An 18,545-nucleotide genomic window follows, 5' to 3' on the forward strand; every position below is an offset into this window, starting at 1 on the left:
TGTTTAACTCTACGCTGTTATTTATTTATGATACATAATTACAGAAAGATTGATGACAGATGATGAATAAACACCGTGGAGACGGGATAGGACCAAATAAATCTCTCTTGTGTTTCTTCAGTGTGGAGGTGTTGCAATTAAACATATGGGGTCTAGTTATACGAAGATGTATGTTTATTGGTAGTCATAAATAGCATTTACCATTATGGCATAGGAGAAAGTACACCCTCTTTCAATTCTGGAGTTTTATCCATAAGAACATCATAAAACCAATCTGGTCTTTACCAAGTTTTAAAATCTCACCTCAAGTGTACATCAACATGCCATGGATTTTATTTTTTCCAAGCCAAAAGAACCTATGTGACGAAGTAAGTACATCCCTCCTAGAAGCCAGAAAAGTAAATGCAATGAACTGAATTCTAAACAAAAACTTACAGAAAAATTTGAGCCGATAAGCCGCAAAACCTTTGGAACAATGTCCTATGAAGAGATGGGACCAAAGTGCAAATGGTCAAACCTCCATTTGATTGAAATACCGGTGACGGACGTGAAGCGAGCTAGCAGAAACGAATGGCTGTGAACACTACTTGTAATATCTAGAAAAATACATCTTCAGTTCTCAACAATGAGAAATTGACTTAAGTCTGGCTTGAATTATGGGGTGTACTTAGGTTCACACGCACATACACATATCTTTGTATTTTGATTGACATTTTTACACTTGAGGTTAGATTGATATATTTTTGCAACAATAGCAAAGAGCACATTTATCTTCTGTCCTTAAAAGTAAAACCATATGACTGGATTGTTGCTTTCTTTTGAACTGACCTTGCAGTTAAGAGAAATGGTGGAGTATTGCACCCTCTTGTGGTCAGATGTCTTACTGCCATCAACCAAGAAAATAGGTGGCTTTGTTTAAATGTGTTAGACATTCCTAATTTTTCTGGTATAACATTAACAGTTTTATAGTTGAGGTTAATCATCAAGTAGAAAAGTGAAATTTCAGACATTTTAGGAGTAAAAACTGGATCTTACACTTCTTTGGGGAGAAAATTACATAATATTGGCAGGGGACACATCTTGAATAGCTTAGAATTGCACTCTAGAACAATCGCTTTTTAGGGAGGAAGACTATAAAGACTGAATGAAATTTCCTCGAACAAAATTATAGAAGCTTTTTAAGGTAATCTCATTTTAAAGAAGCAATATTTAAATATACCATCTGACAGGGCAACTCTTTAGAAACCACGTTTTTTTCTTACTATAAAAATATAATTTGCAGTGTGAACAATGGCTTTCTGTGGCATTGAGGTCACATGTTTGAAAGTCAAAGAGAAACACTACTACGAGAGTCTGTACAGGTGTGTCAGGAGCTACTACACAGAGGCCTCTGCAGTCGTTGTCGGGCTTTGGCTGGGGGCTGGACTGGATGGACAGGAATTTTCTGGACTTCCAGGAGTCCGGAGGGTAGATTTCCTCTTCCCGTTCCGCACAGTCAGTTCATTTTTGGGCTTAAATGTCAGAGGCACGAAGCCATCAGCGTCTGCCACAAGTACGATCCACAACGGTCCTGGAAAAGAAATACACAAGACTGTTAGCGTTCCATGCTGTAGTTGAAAAGAGTAATAAGCGTCCATTTCCCATTTTAGAGAAGCCCCCATTTAGCTTTTTATATTTCAGTTGTTGCTTCAACAGCAGAAAGTAGCAAAAACATCTGCCAATTAGCTGAAGCTGTTAAATAACTCCAATATAGTTGACTTGGATTTCTTTAGTCACGAAGACCCTCGAAAAGGTGCTAAAAAGTGGCTGAAATGATACGGGCTATCAGTTCTCTTAGAATCCGCAATAGAGCAGAAGCCTCACAGATTCAGTCTTCTTAAAAGTGGCAATGTCAGTCATTTGTTCACTGATTTGAAGGAGCATCTCAACAGTTAATAGTTGGTAAGACAAGATAGATGTGATTTTAGGCAACGGTCCTCTGCAGAGTTATAAGTATACTTTGCTGTCTTTACAGTACAAACTGAAAAGCCTTGAACAAAAGAACAATCTAATTTTCATCAGCTCTTAAAATGTGCCATTTATCTTTAGGCCAGTCCATGTGTTCTTTGGCAAACCTCTTCCCCACATCATTTTGTTTCTGGCAATGGTCATTTGTGGAGGTATCTTGGCCTAGCTATACTGAAAAACCAACTGTCCTTTGGGCAAATATGAACACTGCCAGGCTGAGTTAACATGAGTTGGTTAATCAGAAGAAAATAACCAAACAAAAACAAAACACTTTGCCCATCAGGAATGATAAGCTGCTTTTGTTTTAAACCCTGTAATCTGATCTAGGCGTCTAATCACTTCCAATAATAGCTGAGGCACGTTAACAGGAGAACAATATCAGACTATGTTGTTGAGGTAACAATTAACTCTTTGAAAAGACATTCTTTATGGAGTAAACCATTTTTGTTGTCTGTAGCTAAAAGATGATGTGTAAAAAGAGTTGGCCCAGGTAGTAAAAGCACCCAACTGCTTCTGGTCAGAAGGAGGAAGCCCATCGAACGAGGTTTCCTGAACTGCACGCAGCGAGGGACCTACCCGCGAAGACTAAGGAGTTTCCTCTTAGTGGTTTCCATTGATTAACTCTGTACTCTGTCACAACATCATTAATCTTATGTGCTATGAGACATAAAGGACTTCCAGGACCATTTTTGGTTCGACAGTAAAACAAAACGACAAGCATTACACCATTAGGTAATGGTAGTTCTATTCTTCTACACATACCGTACATCATCTCCACAGTGGTAAGGTTGAAAAGGTCTTGGATGGCACGCAGGCACAGCTTCCCGTCACACAGAAGCACTGGCCTCCTCTCATCGATGAACACATTCTCCGATAACTGCTTCTGCATGTGCCAACACAAAGTGAAAATCAGTACCAGCTCTTGTGTAAAAAGTCCATCATTGTTGAAATAAGGTTGTAGTTACAGCATAGGACAATGGGTAGACAAGATGTGCTTAATAAGGACAAACCGACTCACTACAACATTACCTGGCATGTGACATTGACATACGGGGGATCAGTTACGTTGGGATAGACCGTTGGGGCCTTCTTGCCGTTCTGCGTATAATCTCTGATTTCTGTCAGGCATTGTTGTACGTCTGCAAAGCGTGTAAAAAGCCTTTCCATGTTGTGAACAAGCTGTTCCAGGGAGTGCTCTCTGGTCCGTCCAGTTGTTTTCTCAGGCATGGGTAGCGTCGGCGGCTCCGAGTGGAGCTTCTCTGATGGCTCGAAGCGAGGAGAACTTGCCCGGCTGGAGTCTCTGCTGGCCTGGCCTCCTACTGCCAGGCTGGCCATCCGATTGACGTGGTCCATGTCAAAGTTCTCGACCGTGATGGACGAGGTTCTGGATGAGGCTCTTTCTTGCCGCTCAGAGAAGTCTACGGAGGTGGTGACGGGGCTGGGTTCGTTGCTCCTGATCTCCTCGACCAGCCTGCGTCTGCTCCCTGGCGAACAAACTACCCTTCCAGGCAGAACCAAGTCTTTTATCCCTGGCCGCTCCCTGTCATCCTTTGACAGGTGCTCTGAGTGCCTCCTAATCCCTGCGCAGAAATTAGAAGAAGACTCATGGTTGAGAGCAGAGGGGGATGGTGCAATAGCTGTTTCTCCGTCGTATATTAGCTCTTTGGATATGAGGCGAAGAATATATTTGTCCGTGTTGGAAGACGGAAGGAAGGCAGGATCGGTAGTCTTCTGCCTGCCCACCATCAACAGCAGCACCTTGTCACTGAGGAAGCAGACACCTTTGGGTCTTTCGTTCTGCTGCAGAGAAATCTGCTGGATGTTGGGCATAGCAGATGGTGTGATGCAATAAACGAGAACCATGTTGCAGGTATTGGAAGCAACTGCAACTGTGGAGGCACGAGGATCAAAAGCAACAATATCAGGGACCAAAATCCCTGGAATGCTGACTTTGCGGGTTGTAGTTACCTTTCGCTCGTATGTAACCAGAACGAGGTGTGAGCTGTCCTGCCCAGAACCTGTAAAAGTGTCTCTGCGGCGCAAGTGGATAAAGGGGCTGGGGTCCGAGCGACGGTGCTTCGCCAGGAGATGGGTAAGATCAAGGGGGCCTGAGCTGGGGATATACGATCTCTCTGACTCAAAAGACCTCCTCCTTGAATCCAGAATGCCATCATCGTCTGCCATGACTGCGTGCGAGCCCTGACCTTGCAGGGTCTCTGTCGGCAGGTCAAAAGCTATCCCGGAGTTTAGTCCACATAATTTATCAAGCGGTAGCTCTGTAGCCACAGCTACCTGAGCTTCCCCTGTGGCCTCAATTGCACAGATGTAGCCCCCCACGTCAAAGATAGGGCAAAAAGTGCATGCCACCAGGCTTTTCTGGATGTCATTCCAAATGAACGAATGCAGAGCACTGCCAATAGCCACCACCAGGCGGGTGCCATCCTTAGTCCAACAAGCGCAATGAATGAGCCCACTGCCTTTGATGTCTGCTTTGATCCTCCTGTTGTCGACCCTGACAGAAAACAACACGGACGTGTCTCGCTTCGTCAGCAGAGCCAGCATGTCCAGTTTAGGATGCCAGACGCAGCCTTGAGAAAGCAAGGGAAAGGGCTCACTCATCTCGCAGGTTTGCGTGCACAGCAGCTTGTTCTGCTCAAGAGCACTGAGCTGAAGCTGCCACACCGTAACATGTTTCTTATGCTGGACAGCCAGAAGAGCAGGGGAGTCCGAGCAGCACAGTGGGCCCCAGAAGAGTCCGAAGACGTGCTCAAACTGCCCGATTACGTTGGTGTCTCCAAACTTCACCTCGCCATTGATGAAGTAGAGAGCCGTCAAGCAGACCTGCTTTCCATCTGTCCATGCAATCCCGTGCACAGGGTGGATGGCTTGGTGTAGAGTGTTGAGTCCACTCCTAAGCAGCTTTGCTTTACCAAGATCCATCTTGAAAGGAACAAAAAATCTTAGATGAAGACAAAAATATATGTCTCAAAAAAGAAGCATTGATGACAGAGACCTAGCTGAGTTACTATTTGAACAAGGGTAGCTATTGCTACCTGTGCAAGTTAAGAACAGCAAAAGCCTTTCCTGTGTCTCCTCCCAAGTACACGCTTTAATCCCCTTCTGCCTGAGCTGAGGCTGTCGTGACGAACACCTACAGCTGCTTATGCCGGATGACCTTAACAACGTACAGTTAGGAGCCCAGGGTATTAACAACGTTGTGTTGAGTGGGTCACCGCACTGTCTTTTTTTAGATATGGTGAAAGTTGGTAGTAAGCCTTACAAAATAGATCTTAACCTCAAGTAATAAGGGAACAGATGTAAAATTACGCAAAGAAGCAAATATACATCTGGGATCTTAATCTGGTACCTTAACCCTTTGTGTCCTAAATTTAAAATCTCCACCTGGATATTGTTTGCTTATTTTAATTGTACACAGTTCTTTAAATGTCCTGTGAGTACATATATATTGCCATTTTATACATAACAACTGGAACTTTCAATATTTACCAAGTTATTTTCGCAATTTGCCATCTACTAAGAGTTCCCCCTGATATATTAAACTCACTCCCTATTACAGTGGGGGTGAAATTACCATAATGACCCGATATTGGCCAGAAAGCGCAACGTCTCCCCTTTCAGAAACCATTGGAATATTTCAGATAGCGCAAAGTGTGGTGGAATTGCGGTGCTGAAAATTTGACTAGAACATCACCGCTCAGTTTAGGACTTATAGGGTTAAATAAAATATGGAGAAGATGAAGTAAAGGAAACATTATTGTATCTTATAGAGGGTTTCTTTCAGTCACTGAGATTAAAAAAGATCATCAGAATTTTAAGTGGGATCAATATGTTCAGATTTTAATTTTCCCATGTAATTACTTTATGTATATATTTGGCATTCTAAAAATGTGAAATAAAAAGTATTGGTGCACAAAGTTGTTTTGTAGATTTCTTTACATTTTTTACATTACTCAGTTGCATATTCCTTTGGATTGGAGTCTGCTATTAATAAATGCTCAGTATTATCCTACGTTACAAATTTGTCCGTCCTTACAGTATGTTATTTTCTTAGTTCCTGTTAATGTACAGTGTGTTATTCTTAGGTCTGTTTTTATATTTGTATTTTTGTTTAGATCTACATGCTTTGAGTTGACACTTACTTTGCTACTGGTACACATGAATTTCTCCACCGAGGGACAATAAAGATTATTGCAATGACAAAGTTGTTGTTTTTAAGCTATGATAAGACTGACAATATAAATTACAATATAATTTCTTTATAAATAACCTTTTTGATATCTCTGTCACCCCACTTACTTCATCTTAAAATCTTTTCTTAGACTAAAATAGTCAAAGTGCTGCATTTACATTTTGAAAAAACATCAGACTGAATGTTTTGAATGTACATCTCTACCAAGTACATAAACTAGAAATCTGCTTTTCTGCCCTGGTCCTCCTGACAAATCGCATCTTATGCTATATTGTTGCCAAATATGACAGAAACCAATGCAATATCCTCACATTTGGCTCTAGCATTTTGCTGAAGCTACCAAGTTACTAGGGAAACCTACTTGAAGGTTGAATTTAATTTTAAAATAATCCACAGGCAAACAAATAAACGCTCCAAAATAACTTAGATAAGCTGCCTTATTTGATGTCACCAGAAGCAGTTGCAGGAAATTCTGTTGTCTTGCTTAAAAACAAGTCTGGCAAAAATACATTTAAGAATTGAGCATGATGTGATCTATGGGGTCACAAGCTATTTCTACAGCGAGTTCACAAATTTTACAGACAAGTCTGGCAAGCAGCTTTAAGTTGTGAAATCAAATTACGAACGAGACGGCACAAACATGCAACTTTACTTAGCATACCTGAAAATGCAACAGCCGTCTCAGACGAAAAACGTGACAAATGCAGGGAAACACAATTTCTTCACATTGTTACCGGCTGAAATGTGTCTACAACGTTGCTCTCGTGCTCGTGAATGACTCGGAAACAAAACTAAGCGTACTAGGGTAAGTGCATTATGGGATATGTAGTTTGTTGACCAATAATATCTGTTTTGCCTTTTTGAATGCTTTATAAACCGTTACTTTCATTGGCTGTAAAATAAAATAAATACTTAATCTCATTTTTTTTAACCAAAAACGCACACACACACACACACACACACACACACACACCCCCCCCCCCCCACACACACACACACACACACACAACCAGGCAAAAAAATAAACAAAACAGACCAGCGAACAACAAGAACTAGCATCAATTCCTTTTGGGAAAGGGGAAGGGAAATCACTTATTAAAAGTAAAGAAATGGAGAAATGGCAAAAAATGTGGAATGAAGATAAGAAAGGAAGAAGATTATATGAAGTACAAAAGTCAGTTCGAATTCGAAGCATTAATGAAAGAAACAGAAGAGAAGAAATAATAATTAGTAGATTAAGAGTAGGTCATACCTACTTAAATGACATGCTTTATACAATAGGGAGGAAAAATAATGATAAATGTGAGAGATGTGGAGAGAAAGAAAATGTAGAACACATATTGATGAACTGTAAGTCATATGAACTCGAAAGGGAAGAATTAAAGAGAATAGTTAGAAATATAGGGCATGAATGGAATCTTAAAGGTATATTAGGAAATGAAGGAAACATAACAGATATTCACAAATTAAGGAAAGCATTGTTTATTTATCTTAAGAATACAAAATTAAAAAATAGAATTTAATAGATGTGAAGTAATGCTGCTACACACTCATGTACAGTAGGTGGCGGTATGCACCTTAAAGTTGCTTATGAGCCGCCATAATAGAAAAGAAGAAGAAGAAGAAGAAGAAGAAGAAGAAGAAGAAGAAGAAGAAGAAGAAGAAGAAGAAGAAGAAGAAGAAGAAGAAGAAGAAGAAGAAGAAGAAGAAGAAGAAGAAGAAGAAGAAGAAGAAGAAGAAGAAGAAGAAGAAGAAGAAGAAGAAGAAGAAGAAGAAGAAGAAGAAGAAGAAGAAGAAGAAGAAGAAGAAGAAGAAGAAGAAGAAGAAGAAGAAGAAGAAGAAGGCGCAAGAACGTGACGTAGTTGTAGTTCTCGACTGTGTCTCGCGACAGAATATCTGGGCTCTCTCTGTAACGGCTGGTCAGGCTGCGGGGCTCGATGGTAGTCCGCTGAATACATGATTTCAATCGATTAAGCCCGACTTGTAGCCGCAAAGGAGGGCAACGCCGGCCGTTGAAAGGGCTTTTTAGGTTTTATGTTCCTTAGTTAGCCTTCAAAGTAGCACAACCATGGGCGTAGAAGTCGAGACCATATCTCCCGGTGATGGTAAGTAAATGTAGCCGCCTTGGGTTGCCTTTGATGCGGGGTGGGAGGTGGTGCTGTTGCTGACTCCCTGGAATGTCGTGGTGCTCGTGAATAACGTTGCCGTTCCAAAAGTACATTTTTCATAAATGAATATTACGAGTCGGCGTGGTTGGTTAAAACCCCGTTTGAGCTATAATTAGAGTTGTGTGATAACGCTCAATCTTGAAGGGGCTCATCCTCACTGAAAGGCTTGCATGGCATCTTCCCAGAACGCTCCATACTCGCTATGAAACGTGCTAGTCCTACCAATGGGACATAACGGGACTCCATAAATTATTGTTTTGCGTGGCATCAGAAATTTGTTACCATAACTTCGGACAAAAACTGAAGTAAGGAAGCTGAACCTGCGTCCTAACTCTCATTGTCAAAAGTAAGCAGATTATATTTATACTCGGAGCAAAATGCATGCAGGCTACTGTTGCCACAAGGGAGTGACAGATACGACTGAAGTTAGTCTACAGGCTAGAAGGCAGGGAGCAGAGGTTTAGCTCCTGGATATTTTGGAACTTAAACTTGAAACAATCAAGGGATGAGTTTTTCCCTCCCACAAATATACAGTGTCAATAAAAACACAACTGTGTTAATGGAATATGCATGAAATGCAAAGTGTTTTAGACAGTGCACCCAAGCCTTCATGGAGCTTGCTTGGATTTTAACACTCACTATGACCCGTTTGGGTTCTGTGCACATTCACCACTTGGATGATTGATAAAGAGCTTCGATAATCAAATCTATTTAAGATGCACTGAACAGGATAACAATTTCTGCTTCTTTTTTTTCCTTTTTTTTACTCTGACCAATTCAGTTTTTCCCCCTTTTCTACAGCTTGTTTATCAGAAAATGAAACAAAAATGTTCTTTTATGGGAAAAAAAATGGTGGCCAGTCTGCATTTAATGAAGGTAATATTGACAGATTCGGATATTTGGCCGACTGATTCGTGCGTCTCTAAAATCTGGTGCCTCCGGTCTGTACTGGTCCTTTTAACAACCCATTTCCATGTTTTTGTAAATTCATTTTTTTTTAATCCATTCCAGATTCTAACATGCAGCTCAAACATTTTACTACACAATAGAAAAATAAACCAATTTGCGGTGCGGAATACATGAAACAACATAAAACAGCAACAACAACAAAAAATAAACTGCATATAAAAAAAAAGATACCGTTTCATAACTAATGAATCACTTAGAATAATTACAAGATAAGCCTCTCCTTCTCAGAAGTGTGCGAGCATACACTAATATTTGTTTTCTTTCTTTTCTTAACAGGGCGAACATTTCCAAAGAAAGGCCAAACATGTGTTGTTCATTACATAGGTAATTGTTTTTTTTGTTTTTTTTCATATCCTGACTCTCTTGAAACTCTGCATCCTTCCTTTGTCCTTGCTGCTGAAAGAGGAAATCTGCCCGTTTTGGACGTGATCTGCTCTGCTCATGTTACAAGTCGCTCGCTCGCACAATTCCCACATTCTTCAGGCCGGTGCACCTGCGTGTTGGTTTGAGTTTCATAAGCTCTGCGGGGCTGCGCCTCCTCTGTCAGGCACCATTAGTTTGCTTTGGTTCTGAAAGAGAAGTCAGATGTTTTCCTCTGCTAGACTCTGTTTCGGCTTGTCACTCACACACGTCCACGTGCACATACACACATATGTATGTCTGCTTTCGTTTTCCTGTTTGTCAGAAGGCCTTGTTTTAAGGTGGGGCAGTAAGACATGGAGACGTTTGGGGAAATAAATTTGGGCTGTTCTGTGCCTCGGGCTTGGCTGTCCAGACAACTAGGTCAGACAGAAAGTAAACAGAACCTAGTTCACATGTCATCTGTCGGCATCACGTGTTTTCTTTTATGTGCATATAGAACCAGACCCACACTGGCACTTTTTCTACTGTACACCGATTTAGTATCGGTATTTTTGTGGCATTGCCTCTGGGTTATTCTTCTTTGCCATTGCAGTAATTTGAATGTTTATTTGGCCCAGAGTTCAGCTGTATTTAACTAACGTGTGAGTCATTTTCAGCTGAATAAAATTCAAAGATGTTCCGATGAGTAAATATTTATGAGTTAAACTTATAAACTGCTAAATATCTAAAACACTATTGGCCCCAATGATCTCTTTCTCTTTAGTGCTTTGGTGCTAAGATAATTTTCAGTTTTCTTCTTTGTTTAAATAAAGAAAACTGTCAACTAATCAGGTTTTAGTGGAAGCGAGGCATTTTAGTGAAATATACAGTTTTGAAACTTAATTTGGAAGAAAAGAAATATACAGCCGGGCATCATCTGAATAATAGTGATATGAGATGTCTTTACAAAGTAGTATGGGACCAATAGGATGAGAGCAAAAGCAACAGGGGTCCCAAAGCGGAACCTTGTGGAACGTCTGGAGAATGAGACCTTGCAACCAGTGGTGTACAAATAGAACAATTTTTGCCAAATACCAGTTTTTTAGTGACTTCTGAGACCAATTGTTATTTTTTATTCTTTAATATTTGGTTTATATTTTAACAAAGTAGACATCTGGGATACTAATAATCCTTGTCTTGTGTGAGAAAACTGGCTTCTGTGTCCCTTTAATGGAGTCTGCTAACAGCTTGGATGAACAACAGCTTAGACAAAGGCTTCAGATTTTTTTTAGGATGATCTCGGTTGGGAGTCTGCTGGCTTAGGCTGGCCATTTGGGGACAGCGATTATGCACAACATGTAGTGCAAAGCAAGTGTCTCAATTTTTTTTTTTCTTTTTTTTAACACAAAACTAACCATTTTGCTGTTATTTCTTAATATTTTCCAATAAGTCTTTTCAAATCAGTTATTCTTGGACTCCTGTATTGTCTTATTGAACGTAAGGTGACGTTTTCCCCTCCATCTTTAATTGTCTTTGCCATTTGACCGGCTGGATTTGCCTATAAGCTGCTGGTATTTTGGAGGCAAGGCCTTACAAAGTACAGAGTTAAGCCAAAACAAGTCTGTACAAAAGGCTAAAAAAATCTCATTATATGAGCATGGGAAAATGTATTTGCACAGATTAGATGGAAAATGTTTCTCTTGATATGAAAAATAAAAACTATACATCGTGGAAAACGACTAAAGACACTCCAGTTTTTGCAGAAATATCAAATACAGTTGTTTTATTTTAAAGCAATTAGAATCTCACACAAAGAAGGATCTTGGAAGAGTTTGTTAATTTAACTCTCTTAATTCACAATCTGAGAGTGTTAGCCTTTCCTCAACCCTGCCCTGATTCTATTTGACCAGAAGTGGAGACACAACCTCAAACAGTAAGGAGAGATAGTTCTCCGAACAGACTAGGTTCTAGATTAAGAACCTAGTCTGCTCTGTTTTCCAGCGTTTAGCAATACAGAACTTCTCTGTTGTTCTTCAAAACAACATGTAGTGCTGTTTCTTTCTTTTTAGTAGTCTCTTTCTTTTTTATTTCTCGTCTTTTCACCCGGGGGATCTTATACGTGCAGACACTCGCATGCCAGAGCGGGCAGACACAAAGATTTGCAGCGGTGACCTCTCTCTGACTCCCGGTGAGAGTTGCGATCGCCCAAATTAGCAGAGAGGTCACTGCCAACTCGGCAGATACCAGCTCTGGCACTCAAACCTGCAAAATACAGTGCTTTTCCAAAGTATTCATGCCTCCTATTCTACGCATTTTGTCTTGCTCCAAGTGCAGATTTAAGGGGAATTTTATGTGATGGCCCAACATAAAACAGCACATTATTAGTAAGTGGAAATTTATTTCCGATATACATAGGAAAAGCTAAACAGACTGTTCCGCCATCATGAATCATCTTTTTTGTATAACTTTACCCATTCCTCTTGGGAAAATATCTCATTCTTTGTTTAGATTCTTCTATCTATCCACTCTGGCTGACCGCCATATTCCTGCTGAAAAACGGTTTCCCCTCACCATGATGATGCCATGGTATCACCACCATATTTGAAATAAATTCACATTCAATTCAAAAATACTTTTATTTATCCTAAAGGGACGCTAAATGTTATGACTAATTTCTACCAAGTACCTTCAAAGAGTCATCGTGATTGTGTATATGCTGTGGTCAGGAAGGATCTCCTGTAGCAGTCAGTCTCGCAGCAAATCTGAAGAAATTTGCTGCAATCATTAGACTGTTGGTGTTTGACAATCTAATGATTGCCATGACATGCAAACAGCCAAATATCCGTAGAAAATAGACAATATTCCACGATAACATGTCCTGGATGACACTGTCAGTTGTTGGCAAGTACTGCTAATCCACCTCATTTGCTTTTGCCTCTTCTCTCTAAATCTCTCTTGTAATCTTGTCTTAATGGTGGGGATCATGGTGTTTACATAGTTAATGATTAGTGCTGTCCTTACTTGGCCGGTTAGTTTAGGTTGATGGCCGTGTTTTGGAAGATTTCCAGTTGTGCCAAAACCTGTTTCAAAATGATGAAGTAAACGGCTCAATCCAATGTTCAGGACTTGGGATATTAGCATAAAAAAAATCGCAAGGGGACTTTTTACAAATACTGTTATTTACATTAAGTGTAGAACCTGTTTGATTTTCCCGCTTCATATTCATGCATTACGTAGTATTGGGATCATCACAGATAATCCTATTGAAAGATATCGTTTGTAAATTCAAGAGGTTTGAATACTTTGTCAAGGCACTGCGGGTCCCTCTCATTCACTCACACCCCTGTTTCTGTCATCAAGCCCAAATGTCCATGTGCTCACTGAGTGGCAGCTCTAACAGCTGCAGTCCTGCTGTCTCAAGCTTGTTTCTAAGCATATCAGACTGTCGCCAAAGGAGGAAAACGTAGGCTGATACGGTATCAGCCAGCATGAAGAAAGGAAAATGAGTCCGAGATAAATGGAGTGATTGGCAGCACCGGGTTTCTGTGACAAACAATGCTCTTATTTTTTTATATATTTTTTTTACTTAAATAAAACTACCAGTGGGGAAAGCCTAATTTGGGTTGTTCTATAACAAGTTCAGGTTCTAGACTTTGACACCTGAGAACACCAAAGCTGAGGCTTGACAGCTTAAGGTGCGCCTGGAGAGCAGGCTGAAAGTCACGAGCTGCCAAACTACTTCCAGGGAGGAAATGTTGTTTGAGTGTCTGTGGATGTTTTCACTGCCAACAGTGTGGAGTTTATGCAAGTGAGGGGGAAAAAAAACAGCTTGAGACTCAGATGAACATCATCTCCTGTTGAGTGGTTGACTGTTTGACAGGCTTTTTTCACAGCTCGTATTCTGATTGTGAACATAATACCCTCTACACAGCTTACAACTGGCAGATGCCATGAGGAAAAATAAGTTATAGCACACTTGTATTCATTAACCAAACTTGTTTGTTCATGAAAAAGATGCAACCAAGACTATAGTAATAAATTGATTCTAAATACTCCTTCTCAAAGTTACTCCATTATTAGAAGAGAAATGTGCAAGACTTGACTTGGTCATTAAGACGTGTGACCATGCAGCACTGACGCGGGTCTGGTCGGCAGATAGCTTTACACACGTCTCAGTTCATCCGCCCAGGGGGCTGCTCTACTGGCAGCTTTTCTAGATGAGGGGCAACACAGGATACAGTAAACGGAGTAAAAATAACCCCACCCCTGTGTGGTATGGCGTCTCGCCAGCCTACAACCAAGTGAAACCCTCTCTGACAGGGAGAGAGAGCCTGGGAGCCGAGCGCAGGAAGGGATAGGCTGAGCTTTATTTTTGCAGACCTCGCCCAGGCTTAGCTATACAAAAACTGATAACAGCAGTGACACTCTGTGGGTCTTGGGTGGTCAGCAATATGGATTCTGGGTCAGTGCTTTGTTTGTGCACAGTGTAAATATTGAGAATAATTCTGTTAAGTTCTTATTCCCTTTTTTTCTTTTTTACTTTTGACAAAAGTTTTATATGCACCGTCTTTTCATTGGACATTTCACCTTGCGTTAAATCCACTTCGATATGCCTACAGTAAAAAAATAAGTAGGTTATATATCTATATATATATATTCCGGATCTTCTTTACGTCATCCACAACCCCATCCAATCACAAGAGTCAACTGTAATTCGTCATCCTTCCATAGCCTCCCTTCATGTGGACAGTGTTTTAATTTGAATTGAGCCCCACTGAACTCACTAAACTGAACCCACTTTATGCACTTCTTGCCAAATGTTGTTGTCCTGCTACTCGAATGACCTGCAGCAGGTGGCGTTTGCTTTGGTGTGTGTGCGAACCTGTTGACTCCACGATTGGAAAGGGCTGTGGCCATTGATATATGGACTATGGAGGCTTCTCTGAAACCGTAGACTCGCTAATTTTAGGGGAAGCGAAAGAGGAGAAGCAGTACAGTATCAACATTCACATGACTAGATGGGCAAGACACCATGACTACATTTTGGTTGACACCAACTTTAAATGCCAAATATTCACACTTATTGGAAAGAATTATGACAGGTGGCTAAATTAGGGACTATCGCAGAGCCACTTGATAAGCAGGGGGTTAGGATTTCTTTTCTCTTTCTGGTGCTTTCATTCCATGTGAAGTGCCAAAACCACTGAGTTTGTTTTATGTTACTGGTTCAAATATGGACAAAGTCCTAAATTATTAAATGTTAGCTTGTGGTAACAAACATCTAGGTCCCCTTCACACCGCACCACAACATTAAAACTCAAAATTTTGATGGTGTCTCCAGGATACTGTAGGGTGCATCAGAAACCGGTGGAGTGAGAGATGTACAGTATGTAATTCCTTCTCTGTGCACTTTCCAACTTAGGCGACACACTCAGCTGTGCAACAAACTTTGTACAGAAGACTCCTTTTCCACACCGTTTTGTACTAAAAATGTTGAAGGAACACATTCTTCCATCACAATAAGGCTGAATGTGATGGTATAGGTGCAAAAACCTCCTATATAAGTGAGAGATCAATAAGAAATTTAGCAGCTAGCGAAGAAAGATCCTCGTGCGGATGTGAAATTTGCTCAGTAGACAAACTCAGACAGCCTTCATCAATGATTCATCTTTGTTGATACTAAAATACCTTTTCACACCTGGTACTAGAGGCATCTTCTGTAGATCAGTACAAAGTACATGCCTTTAAGGTAGACTCTCATTCGCAAACCTTCTAAAGTTGCTATTTACACCCGGCTCATTTCCAAGTTGTGGAGACAAACCGATCCTTAGAGCAGGGTTTGCTTACAGGTACAGATCGTTTGTGCAGGAACAATAACAAACTGTTTTTAAGGGTGTGATTTTAAGGGTGCTGGCTCGGCTTTTAAAGGGTTTCAAAGTTCACAAGCCATTGCATCTCTGAAGTTATTAAAGCACCCTACGAAGGAAGAGCAGTGTTTTTTGGCCCCAATCTTATTATCAAGCCTGAATGTTTGGTCCGTTTCTGAAGGAGCAGAGTCCTGTACCGCTGTGCCTTTGTAATCCTTTTCTCCCTGTGGTCTACATACAGTACATGCAAGTGACGGCCTAGTTAACTTTTAAAAATAATCCGCTAAACTAGGCCAATGACTTCAGATTCTCACTGCTTTTTTTTTCATCGCAGTCAAGAAAGGAAACCACACCAGCCTAAAAATCGTTTGCAGACCATGTCGGAAGCATGTTTGTTTATTTGAACCAACACCCTTGTCTTGTGTGATTGCCTTATCTCAAAGTGTTTGGATTTATTGTGTCTTTGGCAGGTATGTTGCAGAACGGGAAAAAGTTTGACTCCTCTCGAGACAGGAACAAACCTTTTAAGTTCAAGATTGGAAGGATGGAGGTTATAAAAGGCTGGGAGGAAGGAGTAGCACAGGTAAGAAAGCGATGTGCTTTCAGATGTTAGCATTGTTGGATTGCAGCAACAATGTCCTGGGTTAGAATCCTGGCCTGGGCTCTTTGTGCTTTGAGTTTGCCTGTTCTCTCTTTGAATGTGTGGGTTGTCTACAGGTAGTCCAGCTTCATCCAATGGTGCAAAAACATAACTGTAAAGGGAACCGGCCTCTCTGAATGCTTGTTTGTCCCATTTGTCTCTTTGATGGACTGGTGTGTAGCCTACGTTGCATCAAATGACTGCTAGAGAAACACCCCCGCCCCCCAACAGGTATAGAAGGTGGATGATTCAATTAGTTTGTGGTACATCCACTGGAACTTGCCCTGGAGGATTGTCGGCACATTTCTCAATTCTTTCAGAGATTCACCACTGAAGTGCCATGAAACTATCATACATAAATGTATTATAGATCCAAACCTTTTTTTTCTACTCAATGTAGAATAATTCAGTCCATATTCTGAAACGAGGCTGGTCTAACTGGTCTAACTTGGTCTAGATGCCAAAAAGGTAATGAAAAGCCTTTTAGCAGTGGTTGCACACTAATGTGGTGCTTTCACTGGAACCTCCTCTTGCATAAAATTTTTATTTTGAATTGAAGATTACATTAACAGAAAATCAAAACAATTATTATTTTTTAGTTCCATCTGACATCCAGGTTTAGGTAAGTTAGTGTAGGTAGGCAAAGCTCGGTTTTATTCTAGGTTGCTCTGTTTCAGCTGTGTATAACCTGGTGTCAGTATTTCACTGAAGTTCAAAATTATTTGTTTTGTTTGTTCCTGTGTTAATTTTGCTAGATTTGAAAACTAACTTAAAGGAAGTCTATGTTAAAATTTCTTTTAAAATTAGAGATCTCATTATACTTAAGCTTAAGTTTCACTTGCTTGTATGTTTTCTCTTAAATCCTAGGACAAAAAACCTCATTCATGTAAAGAGATATCAGGCAAACTTTATTTTGCATGCAACATTTCCTAATAAGAAAATACTGGTAAATTAATAGCAATTACTCTGTTTTTTTACTACGTTTGTATTTTAAATTTGTTTTGTGGAGAAGTAAATCCAGATGTGTTCGTCTTCTTTCCCGCGTCTCAGATGAGCCTCGGCCAGAGGGCGAAACTCACCTGCACACCAGACATGGCTTACGGAGCGACAGGCCACCCCGGCGTCATCCCGCCAAACGCCACGCTTATTTTTGACGTGGAGCTGCTCAAGCTGGAGTGACGGCCGCTTTACGACACAGGGGTCGAAGGTCGACTGGAGGTTGGGGGTGGGGGGCCGCATTCGCCACGACCTGTTCTTACAGGAGACCATACCTGCTTGCTGCCTGCCACGACCTCCCGCCTGCTTCTCCTCTTTGTTTTGATTTATACATCTTCTTCTTTTCAGTATTTAAATGTAACTTCTGCTGCTTCACTGGCATCTCGTCATTATAGATTCTGTTCAGAGATATCCATGTCCTGCTCTACTTTTACTCTTATGTTTTAGATTCGTGCTTTTTTTAAAAAAAAAAAAAGTTTCCATCTAATGTTAGTTCTGTCTGAACAATATTTCAGCGGATAAAAATCCACAAACTATTGCAATCTAAACTGCCTTACAGTTCACACAACAGAGGACGGGTACACATGTTCAAGATCCCACATTTCTGCTCCGTACAATCCTGGGCATTATATACCACTGTCTGCATAGACACTTTGATAAAGGCTTGTCCTGCTGAGTCCTCTGAATGATGTTGCTGTTCAGTTTGTTTTATAACCTATCTGTACATTTAATGCAAGTGTACCCTATCAGGTGCAACCCAATGCTGTACAGTGTTGTCGAAGAGCCATTACCGCTGCAACAGTTTCCTGACAAAGTCCTGAATAAAATTTGGCATGTACTGTATTGAGAGCTCTATGTCCTGTTTGTAATTGTTTATACAATCAAGTCAAAAGAGTGATCAGTGAACTGTTTTACTGTATTCACACCAGAAAAGCACAATCTGGTGAATCTTGAGTAATCCAAGTTTATTAGAAAACTGCAGTTCAAACTCTGATCAAGATCTGGAAATTTGGGGCTAGATTATTTTTGAAAACTGCATATTTACTCAAATTTAAAATAAATCTGCTAAAATATTACTAAAGAGTATTAAATTTATGTAACATAAAAACACAAGCGTTTGTCTGAGCTGAAAACCCACAAATTTTGCCCATTGTGACATCCTGTATTACTGAATAGATGTACTCATTCCAGTATTTAAAGAAAGAGAATTTTCAGCACATTAAACAAGCTGAAAGTTTCTAACAAGTAAAAAAAGGAAAGATTAACCAATAAACATCCCAACAAGATGGAACTGGGATAATTTAAAAGCTGCCAAATACATGTGTAATATAAAATCTGTGAAATAA

General features: G+C 40.4%; 2 protein-coding genes across 3 annotated transcripts; one reads left to right on the forward strand and one right to left on the reverse strand.

Annotated features, from left to right (window-relative positions):
• Positions 1-159: 159 nt before the first annotated feature.
• Positions 160-6,986, reverse strand: wdcp (WD repeat and coiled coil containing). The gene is made up of 4 exons (XM_005798296.2): positions 6,879-6,986; positions 3,037-4,947; positions 2,770-2,890; positions 160-1,570 (listed from the first exon to the last, which is right to left on the reverse strand). The coding sequence occupies exons 2-4, from the start codon at positions 4,945-4,947 to the stop codon at positions 1,377-1,379; spliced, it is 2,226 nt and encodes a 741-aa protein (XP_005798353.1). The 5' UTR covers positions 6,879-6,986; the 3' UTR covers positions 160-1,376.
• A 1,038-nt stretch (positions 6,987-8,024) lies between these two features.
• On the forward strand, positions 8,025-18,042 carry fkbp1b (FK506 binding protein 1B). Of its 2 annotated transcripts, XM_005798260.2 has the most exons (4): positions 8,028-8,322; positions 9,631-9,678; positions 16,034-16,146; positions 17,254-18,042. In XM_005798260.2, exons 1-4 carry the CDS (start codon positions 8,286-8,288, stop codon positions 17,380-17,382), a joined length of 327 nt encoding a protein of 108 aa, XP_005798317.1. In that variant the 5' UTR covers positions 8,028-8,285; the 3' UTR covers positions 17,383-18,042. The 2 variants fall into 2 exon arrangements, with proteins under 2 accessions (XP_005798318.1, XP_005798317.1); XM_005798261.2 differs by lacking the exon at positions 9,631-9,678 and having other exon boundaries at positions 8,025-8,322.
• The last annotated feature ends 503 nt before the right edge of the window (positions 18,043-18,545 follow it).

Source organism: Xiphophorus maculatus, chromosome 15 (genome assembly GCF_002775205.1).
Source record: "Xiphophorus maculatus strain JP 163 A chromosome 15, X_maculatus-5.0-male, whole genome shotgun sequence".
Classification (NCBI taxonomy): domain Eukaryota; kingdom Metazoa; phylum Chordata; class Actinopteri; order Cyprinodontiformes; family Poeciliidae; genus Xiphophorus; species Xiphophorus maculatus.

Coding starts and splice junctions, on each gene's coding strand:
- wdcp (XM_005798296.2), bottom strand. CDS start 4,947: ATGGATCTTGGTAAAGCAAAGCTGCTTAGGAGTGGACTCAACACTCTA. Junction 2,891..3,036: donor ATGTCAATGTCACATGCCAG/GTAATGTTGTAG, acceptor TGGCACATGCAG/AAGCAGTTATCGGAGAATGT. Junction 1,571..2,769: donor CACTGTGGAGATGATGTACG/GTATGTGTAGAA, acceptor TTTCTTTTCCAG/GACCGTTGTGGATCGTACTT.
- fkbp1b (XM_005798260.2), top strand. CDS start 8,286: ATGGGCGTAGAAGTCGAGACCATATCTCCCGGTGATG. Junction 9,679..16,033: donor ATGTGTTGTTCATTACATAG/GTAATTGTTTTT, acceptor TGTCTTTGGCAG/GTATGTTGCAGAACGGGAAA. Junction 16,147..17,253: donor GGGAGGAAGGAGTAGCACAG/GTAAGAAAGCGA, acceptor CCCGCGTCTCAG/ATGAGCCTCGGCCAGAGGGC.